This window comes from Chanodichthys erythropterus, chromosome 10 (assembly GCF_024489055.1).
Source record: "Chanodichthys erythropterus isolate Z2021 chromosome 10, ASM2448905v1, whole genome shotgun sequence".
Classification (NCBI taxonomy): Eukaryota; Metazoa; Chordata; class Actinopteri; order Cypriniformes; family Xenocyprididae; genus Chanodichthys; species Chanodichthys erythropterus.
This window is the reverse complement of record NC_090230.1, coordinates 13123981-13133872: the sequence shown is the minus strand read 5'-3', so window position 1 is coordinate 13133872 and position 9892 is coordinate 13123981. Positions and strand designations below refer to the sequence as shown.

The window sequence follows — 9892 nt, the reverse complement described above, 5'->3', positions numbered from 1 at the left end:
GCATTTCAGTGTTTATGCACAAAGATACCGCTAAAAGGTAGGCCTAAGCTTCATAGGCGATATAAATAACTTTAATCATGAATTTTAATGTGTTTACCTTTTAACAAACTGTTATTACATTTAATGATGAACTAAAATGCATTAATTCATTCAGTCAGTCATTCTTTGTCGTACAGATTTCAGTTTCATTTCTAGTTAAACTAGCATCTGACAGAACGTCAGCTGAGCTCCATCTGCGATATGTTAAAAATTATGTTAACGTAAACATCTTACAGTGTTAAAAATGTATTAGTTTATGTTGACATGTGCATTAATTAAAGAATTGTTCACTGTTATAGTCTAAGATAACAGTTAAGTGTGGTTACTTCTTTGAGAGTAAAAAAATGAACGACAACCATTTTTTAGGATTATTAATTTAGTCAATACTGCTGCATTTAATATGTATTCGTAAAGATAATAATAGCCTAATGATTGACTAAAATATAAGAATCAATAAAAAATTAACAACAAAGTAAATGAAATTTGTATGTGTTATACGTAAAAGATCTGTAATTTATTTTTGCATGTCTTTTTGTCTTGTCTTAAAGATGAAAAAAAGGCTGGGAAATCTAAGCTTGGACTCCCTCACTTCTGATTTAACAAAAGAGCAAAGAAAGCAGCTCTGTGGCTTGCTGGGGAATGTTGAACTGACTCTTCTCTACAAAGCTTCTGTTCATGGATATCGTGCTTCTGCCTTCCACCAGCGATGTGACCATCAGGGTCCAACATTACTAGTGGCCTACAACCGTTCAGGCTACATCTTTGGTGGATACACTAGTGTAGATTATACTCAAAGTTACCATAATATTACAGATGAGAGTGCTTTCCTGTTCAGCTTTCAAGGTGTTCAGCGTTCAAATACTCTCTGCATCAAAATTAACAGTGGACATACTGCACGCTATGATGATGCTGGAGGACCCAACTTTGGTGATCAGCTGTACTTTTGCTACAACGACCAACCAGTTGTGTATAATCAAAGTGTGAATGCATTTTCTTCAGGTTCATTCAGTTTTAGTTCTGCCACACCAGTTGTGTATAATCAAGGAGGGGCTGCATTTACTGTTAATGCGGCAACATTGTATGGGAACGACACTCAACTAACTGAATGTGAGGTGTACAAAGTGGAACAGAGTAAGTCAATAATCAGAAAAAAAAAAAAGTTTATTGTTTATTGTAGTTGAAACACACATGTAGTTGTGTACAGTAAATTATATAAGTTCAGAGTCCAGTATCTTAAAATGTACTGCTGTTAACAATAGTTGTATAATAAAACTTCCTCAGAAAAAGATCCTCAGATCAGTGCCAAGGTGAAGCCATGGAGGAATGTTCAGTGGACAGCAAAGTAAGTTTTCACTCAGTGTTATTTTGCTGCTGATTTCATACAGTATAGTGTAACAATTCAGTTGTGATTTCTGTTGTAGACGAAGAGACGAGCTCATGAAAATGATCAGGAATTATAAACCCATGATGACGTCTGTGAATCAGATCAGAATCCTAATGATCGGTCCTGTAGGTGCAGGAAAATCCAGTTTCTTCAACTCCATCAACTCCATCTTCATGGGCCGCATAACCAGTAAAGCCATGTCAGGATCTGCAGGCACTAGCCTCACCACACAGGTACAGATTCAACCGGATTCACAGTGTTTCCTACAGAAGTCTCTCTTCAGGTTGAGGAGCAGCTCTTCAGCTCTTGATGTGTTTCTCTTCTTGGTTGGTAGTTTCGCACATACCCAGTGAAAGACGGTCGTGAGGGAAAGCCACTGCCGTTTGTGTTGTGTGACACCATGGGACTCGAGGAGCAATCGGGTGCAGGACTGGATATTGAGGACATCAGCAACATTCTTCAAGGTCACGTACCAGACCGCTATAAAGTAAGTGCACTTGTCTTCACAATGAAGATTGAAGTATGAATCATCAAATGTTGTTTCATCCTAAATTCTTCTTTTAATTCAGTTCAACCCCACATCATCATTTCAACCGGATGAGCAAAAGGCCTCCAAACCTGCATCTCTACAGGAGAAGATCCACTGTGTGGTGTACGTGATAGACGCCACCAAAATCTCCCTCATGTCTGACAAACTAGAGGAAAAACTTGCTGCCATACGCAGAAAAGTGAACTCACTGGGTAAGTGAATAACATTTATAAATAACAGTTATATTAAAGATTAATTTTAATCTAGTGACTAACACTAATACTTGCATTTTTTTTTTGCATAACTCTTGTCTTATGCCATGACTGACTAATAGTTATTTACACATTTTCAGGCATTCCCCAGATGGTTTTGATGGCAAAAGTAGATGAAGCATGTCCTGATGTGGAAGAAGATCTTCAAAATGTTTATATCACTTCCTACATCAAGACGAAGGTGAGACATGCCCTGCGTTCGATTCGGAAGGGCTCATCCCTCTGCCCTAATCCCTTCAAAGGGTTTACTTTCTGGAGTGAGAGCTTCGAAGGGATGAAGGTTTTTAGGAACGCACTTTTACGTCATCTAACAAGACAATCAAGGAGGCGGCTTTGTCGCACATTTTGTACGTTGGTTGACCCCACAAAAAACACCCTCTGAATGATAGATTGTGCAAGCTGCATCTTTTGCTTAACGACCCTTCAATATGGAGGTCATGATTGTTTTCACTCCAAAATGCCCTTCGGAGGGTGATATATCCCATTTGAAACGCATCAATAGTCACGTGATCACATGAACATTTCCTTAAGGACTCAGTGACTTGATGTTCCTTCACATCAAGGCACAAAGTCACTTTCCAAAACCTTCACCCTCTCTGCTCCTCTCTGGTGAAAACTGAGCTGCCAACCTCCACCTGAACTGCTGAGAGCATCACAAATTTTACAAAGTGGCTAAAGACACAACACTTCTGCAAAAACTAAACCACTCCACAACCTTAAACCAATATGCTTACACAAAAAATCTTCTTTTTTTTTTTCTGTTCTGCATTCCTCCTCTGCTCTATACCTTGTTTCCTAATCTAGTTTTCTAATAAACATGGCATTGTTTACTATAAACATTGTTAGATCTGTGACAAATTGATTATGTTCCTCTATTGTTAGTCACTTTGGATAGAAACGTCTGCTAAATGCATAAATGTGACTGAGGTGTTGTTTGTCTTTGCAGGTTCAGGAGGTGAGCTCTCGGTTGGGTGTGCCGGTGTCTTGTGTGTTACCGGTGAAGAACTACAGTCAGGAGCTGGAGCTGGAGCTCAACTGTGACGTCCTGCTTCTCACCGCTCTACAGCAGATGCTCAACTTTGCAGACGACTATCTGGATGATGTTGATCCTGTTTAGGACAATCTTATAAAGTGCTACTAGAGTTTTTTCTCCCTTTGTGATAGAATGATTTAAAGGATTAGTCCACTTTTAAATAAACTTTTCCTGATAATTTACTCACCCCCATGTCATCCAAGATATCCATGTCTTTCTTTCTTCAGTCAAAAAGAAATTAAAGTTTTTGATGAAAACATTCCAGGATTATGCTCCTTATAGTAGACTTCAATGGGCACCAAACAGTTGAAGGTCATAATTAGTTTCAGTGCAGCTTCAAATTGTTCAACATGATCCCAGATGAGAAATAAGGGACTTATCTAGTGAAACCATCACTCATTTTCTGAAAAAAAAATGAAAATTATATACGTTTTAACCTTAAATGCTCATCTTGAACTAGCTCTCTTCTTCTTCTTCTCCTCTATTAGAATTCCAGCAGTGTAGACACTGCTAAGCGTAATACTGCCCTCCACAGACCAAAGTTTGAACTAATTGTTGTATACTATTGAACTAGCATATTGCATATAAAAATTAGTTCAAACTTTGACCTGTGGAGGGCAGTAATACACTTAGCAGTGTCTACACTGCTGGAATTCTAATAGAGGAGAAGAAGAAGAGAGCTAGTTCAAGATGAGCATTTCTGGTTAAAACTTTTTCAATTACTAATTTTCAATTTTTTTCAGAAAATGAACGATGGTTTCACTAGATAAGTTCCTTATTTCTCATCTGGGATCGTGTTTAACAATTTGAAACTGCTGTGAAAGTAATTTTGACCTTCAACTATTTGGTGCCCATTGAAGTCTACTATAAGGAAAAAAATCCTGGAATGTTTTCATCAAAAACTTTTTGACTTTTTGAATTTCTTTTCGACTGAAGAAAGAAAGACATGGACATCTTGGATGACATGGGGGTGAGTAAATTATCAGGAAAAGTTTATTTAAAAGTGAACTAATCCTTTAATGTTATATTTATGTGTAATCTTATATTGGTTTGCTATTTGTACTAATTATTGTAGATGTACAGTTGTGCTCAAAATTATTCATACCCTTTGTAAATAGGACTAAAGAAGGCTGTGAAAATAAATCTGCTTTGTTAATCCTTCTGATCTTTTATTTAAAAAAATTACAAAAATCCAACCGTATATTAGAGAATAAGTATTTTAAATGGGGGAAAAATCTCATTATGAAATAAATGTTTTTCTCTAATACACACTGCTCACAATTAATCATACCCTTTTATTCAATACTTTTTGCAACCTCCTTTTGCCAAAATAACAGCTCTGAGTCATCTTCTATAATGCCTGATGGGATTGGAGAACACCTGACAAGAGATCAGAGACCGTTCCTTCATGCAGAATCTCTCCAGATCCTTCATATTCCCAGCTCCATGTTGGTGCTTCTCTTCAGCTCACTCCACTCATTTTCTTTTTGTTGTTTGTTTTTGTATCATTGCCCTGAAGGAAGATCCAACCACAGCCCATTATATGACTTCTAACAGGGACTGTCAGGTTTTGATTTTCTATCTTTTGCTGTTTAATAGAATCCATGATTCCATCTGAACAAGATGTACATGATCTCCGGCAGAAAAATAGTCCCAGAACATTAAAGATCCAGCAGTATATTTCATTGTACACATGGGGTACTTTTTATTTCTGTGTGCACCAAACACATCTTAAGTGTTTGCTGATCTCTTGTCGGCTGTTCTCCAAACTCATCAGGCATTATAGAAGACGACTCTGAGCTGTTATCTTGGCAAAAAGAGGTTGCAAAAAGTATTGAATAAAAGGGTATGATTAATTGTGAGCAATGTGTATTAGAGAAAAACATTTATTTCATAATTATATTTTTTCCCCCATTTAACGAGTTTGTTTGCCCAAACAATCTTTAGGGTATTAGGTTAGCTAATTTGGCTTGCTGTCCACTGAGGAGGGGCTCGATGAAGCAGCTTGAATAAATATAGGATATGATTACATAGGGCAAGGTACCTGAGATGAAGGTGGAGTTTGGGGAGGTGGAGGGATGCTGGAACAGCTGAGACTGAAGAGAGGTAAGCAGCTGCTTATATACTCTGGCTGTTGATTGGAAGATTAGATGGGCTCGCTCCTCCCTAAATTACGTTTAGGAACTTCGCTTAAAATACTTAATCTCCAATATATACGGTTGGATTTTTGCAAATTTTTTAAATAAAAGATCAAAAGGATTAACAAAGCAGATTTATTTTCACAGCCTTCTTTAGTCATATTTACAAAGGGTATGAATAATTTTGCGCACAACTGTATCTCTCTAGATAACCACAATAAGTCATTTTAAGATTATTCTGTTCTGTTTATCTATGCCAATTCTTTCAGAATCATATATACCCATTCAAGAAAATGAAGTGCAAACAAAGTTATCACTTAAGCACGTTGCATTGTTGATGTTGTAGTTGCTTGTTATATTGTTGTGCCACAATAGTTAAAAGTATAATGACGTGCAAATAAAGAGAAATACACACTAAAGACTGTGTAAGCATAAAATATGTTTCTTTCGATAAATGGGAAATTTGTGATTCTGTTTGAAAGTTTTGTTAAAAAACTTAATAAAAAAATAAAATAAAAATTAATAATTTATATACATTTTTATGATTAGATAAATTTTACTTCTGTATAGAAAAATATATTTAATTAAATATACTTTATGTAATGATAATATGATAGCCTATATTTTATCATTTTGGAACAAGTGAATGATAAAAGCCTCTCTTGAACTACAGTCATGACGTTTCATATTTGCCTGCATGCTTAAACAGACATTTAATATTTACTAACTTTACTGTAACCCAATCACAGAACTGAATAAGCTAGAAAAAAATTACAGGGGCAAATGTGGGAGATTTGTGGTAAATCTCTAGTGTTATTGCTGTCTCACAAGGTGTCTACTACCCAACTTAATCTTACAGCTGCCATAGACATATAAATAATTTCTCGTTGATGTAAGCTCGCAGAGCACAGTAGCTAAGTAGCCGATTTGGATGCGCCTCAGGCAGAAGATGGTGTGTACGAAGCCTGGCGGTTGGAAGAAACCAGGCTTGTAGATCAGAGGGCTCTGACAGGCTGATCACGAGACGGCCACTGGGACAGGGACTATGACTGGGGCGACACACTAGCAAAGGTTAACGACATCTGGGAGAGAACAAAGACAAACGGCACTCACAAGTAGTTAACCATCCAACAAAGACACAAATAAACAGCAGGAAATATAATAGCCAAGACAATCAGCGAAGACACACAACAGGTGTGGACGCGAACAAGCGTGAGCGCCGACAGAAATGACAAACAGCTGAAACAAATAAGCAATGAAGGCAGGGGGAAAGGGAGAAAACAAGAGGAAAATCAAACCCGGCTCATGACAGTACCCCTCCACCAAGGAGCGCCCCCTTGTGCTCCCAAGGAAGAGGACTGGCGAGAGCAAAGGAAGTCATCGATGAGCGAGCGGACCAGGACGTCCCAGGCTGGAATCCAGCTCCTCTCCTCGGGACCGTAACTCTCCCAATCAACCAGATACTGGTAACCACGCCCCCAGCAGGTGCACTTCCAGCAGTTTCCTAACCCTGTAAACAGGAGAACCCTTGACAAGAAAAGGACAATGGGTGGGTCGGGCGGGAGCGCGAATAACTGGCTTAATGCAAGAGACGTGGAAAACGGGGTGGACGCATCGCAAGTTGGGAGGTAATTTGAGTTTGATGGCTGCAGGGCTAAGAACCTTAGCTATGGGTAAGGGACCGATGAAGCGCAGCGCTAATTTGCGGGAAGCGCACTGCAGGGGTAAATCTTGAGTGGAAAGCCACACTTTCTGACCGCAAACGTTTCTGGGCGCTTTGACACGACGGCGATTGGCGGTGCAACATGTGTGCTCTCTGTTCTGGCACAGAGCGGCTCTCACTGTCCTCCAGGTGAGCTGGCAGCGACGTATAAACACTTGGACCGAGGGAACAGAGGCCTCTGTCTCCTGGGAGGAGAACAGAGGTGGCTGATACCCGAGACAGGACTGAAAAGGAGATAACCCTGTGGCTGACGAGGGAAGTGATGGGCATACTCGACCCACAGTAATTGTTTGCTCTAGGACGAGGGATTGCGAAAAGCCAACGTACGGAGCATATGCCCCAGAATTTGATTAGTGTGTTCAGCTTGACCATTAGTCTTCGGGTGAAACCCGGACGACAAGCTGGCCGAAGCGCCAATCTGTCGGCAAAATTCCCTCCAAAACTGGGATGCAAATTGGGGCCCCTTTCAGAAACAATGTCCGAGGGGAGGCCATGCAGATGAAAAACGTGTTCAATCACTATCTGAGCCATCTCCCTAGCGGAGGGAAGTTTACAGAGCGGAACAAAGTGGGCGGCTTTTGAGAAGCGGTCAACAATGGTCATAATGACCGTATTATTGGCAGACGACGGAAGACCAGTCACGAAATCCATGGCGATATGGGACCATGGACAAGACGGAATCGGGAGAGGTCTAAGAAGCCCAGCGGGAGGAGAACTACTCGACTTTGAATGCATACAGCACAAGAGGCGACGAACCGGCGCACATCACGAGCCCTTGTGGGCCACCAAAATCGCTGACTAATGGCTGTGAGAGTTCCTCTTACCCCAGGATGTACGAATAATTTAGAAGAATGCCCCTAATTGAACGGCAAGGAGCTCGTGATAGCCAATATCATAGTTGCGTTCAGGGACGGACTGGGACTAAAAAACGGCCCTGGACATTGACTAGGCCCGGCCCAAAGCAATCGGCGTGCGGAAACTCGACAACAACAGCAATAACGCATGAGTGTCACAAGACTTTAATTGAATTTGTGGCTCATGATACTATACCATCCAAATTATAGCAATAGCACTGATGTTGACAAGATGTTGTGTTAAAAGCATATTATCCTAGATTAACTTGAATACTCATATAGCAGGGGTCTCAAACTCAAATTGTTGCGGGGCCGTTTCTGTGATTGACACCTCCTAGGAGGGCCATATTAACCTTCAAGCGCAAGAAAGCGCAACATTTCAGAAAATATACTTTCCTTTGCATTATTTCTCATTTCTCATCATTCTCGATGCTGTTGAGAGCGCGGCTCATGGTTGCATAGCAACGACAGACGCCACTGGAGCGAAAGCGCAAGAAGGAGAATGCGGCGCGGCCGCTTATGTGACGCGATATGTGAATGCCCTCATAGAACGGCGACTTTTTCTTTGCATATCAGACCGGTAGCAACTAGAGAAAAATAATAATAATTTAGCGGGCCGGATTATGTTTTATTTTTGAGATCAGTTGCGGGCCGGGTAGAGGGGGTGGGCGGGCCGGCAGTTGAGACCACTGATCTAACGTCTTTGCTGTTGGTTTCTTCCTACTCTTTCACTTCTTCTTCTTACTTGGCGGCCACGGCCAGTGTAGCTGGCATCCAACTTAAAGGTGCATTGCTGCCACCTAAAGTACTGGAGTGTGAAACAGATTAGTGGGGGGAAAAAAAACAGGTGATGACCATGTGAGAGGCGGGTGGTGGGCCGGCCCGCCGGCCGTTCTGTGATTCTCCAGATCACACAGATGGCCAGTCCGCCCCTGGTTGCGTTCGCCCGGCGAGAGTCGGTGGGAAAAAATAAGTGCATGGATGGACCTTCATCAATTGGCGAACGCCGAGAAAGCACCGCGCCTACATTGGAGGCATCGACCTCGACAATGGATTGTCTCTCGGGATCAGGCGTTATTAGTATGGGAGCTGTGGTAAACAGCTCCTTGAGTTTATCAAATGCGAGTTGCGTGGATTCGGTCCAAACGAGACGTGTCTTAGATAAGGTGAGAGCAGTCAAAGGCGCGTTAATACGACTGAAATTAGAGATAAATCGGTGATAAAAGTTAGCAAACTTCCGTCTTCCATTCATCCCCCTCCTTAATACGAACCAAATGGTTAAAAAAAAGCGTTACGAAGATCAAGCTTTGTGAAAACCTTAGCTCCCTGTAAGACTTCAAAAGCCGATGACATAAGAGGCAAGGGATAACGGTTCTTGACTGTTATGTGATTTAGCCCTCGATAGTCTATACAGGGACACAAGGACCCATCCTTCTTTTTCATGAAGAAGAACTCCATGCCGGCGAGCGAAGAGGACGGGACAATGGTACCAGCAGCGAGACTCTCAGTGAGATATTTTTCGAGAGCTTTGCGTTCAGGTGCGGATAACAAATACAACCGGCCGCGAGGAGGGGTGGTACCGGGAAGAAATAGCCAAGACAGTCAACGAAGACACACAACAACTGCGGACGCGAACAAGTGCGAGCGCCGACAGAAATGACAAACAGCTAAAACAAATAAGCAATGAAGGCAGGGGGAAAGGGAGAAAACAAGAGGAAAATCAAACCCGGCTCATGAAAACATCAAACATCGCTGCCATATTGGCGGGCAACTTGCCACAACTTAGATGTCCTTAAGATTATATTAAGAAGTACTAAAGAAGAATGGAAATGTACTTTCTTTCCACCTGTGGTTGCAATCAAAATTATTCAACCCCCCGGAGACTAATAATTTACAAAAGTAAGCTTTTCTAAAGATACA

At 41.1% G+C, this 9892-nt stretch overlaps 1 protein-coding gene across 1 annotated transcript; it reads left to right on the top strand.

The window, feature by feature from the left end:
• Nucleotides 1-3409, top strand: LOC137029128 (interferon-induced protein 44-like). The gene is made up of 8 exons (XM_067398651.1): nt 1-37; nt 588-1170; nt 1321-1381; nt 1461-1656; nt 1758-1910; nt 1993-2164; nt 2305-2405; nt 3171-3409. The coding sequence occupies exons 2-8, from the start codon at nt 588-590 to the stop codon at nt 3339-3341; spliced, it is 1437 nt and encodes a 478-aa protein (XP_067254752.1). The 5' UTR covers nt 1-37; the 3' UTR covers nt 3342-3409.
• Nucleotides 3410-9892: the final 6483 nt, after the last annotated feature.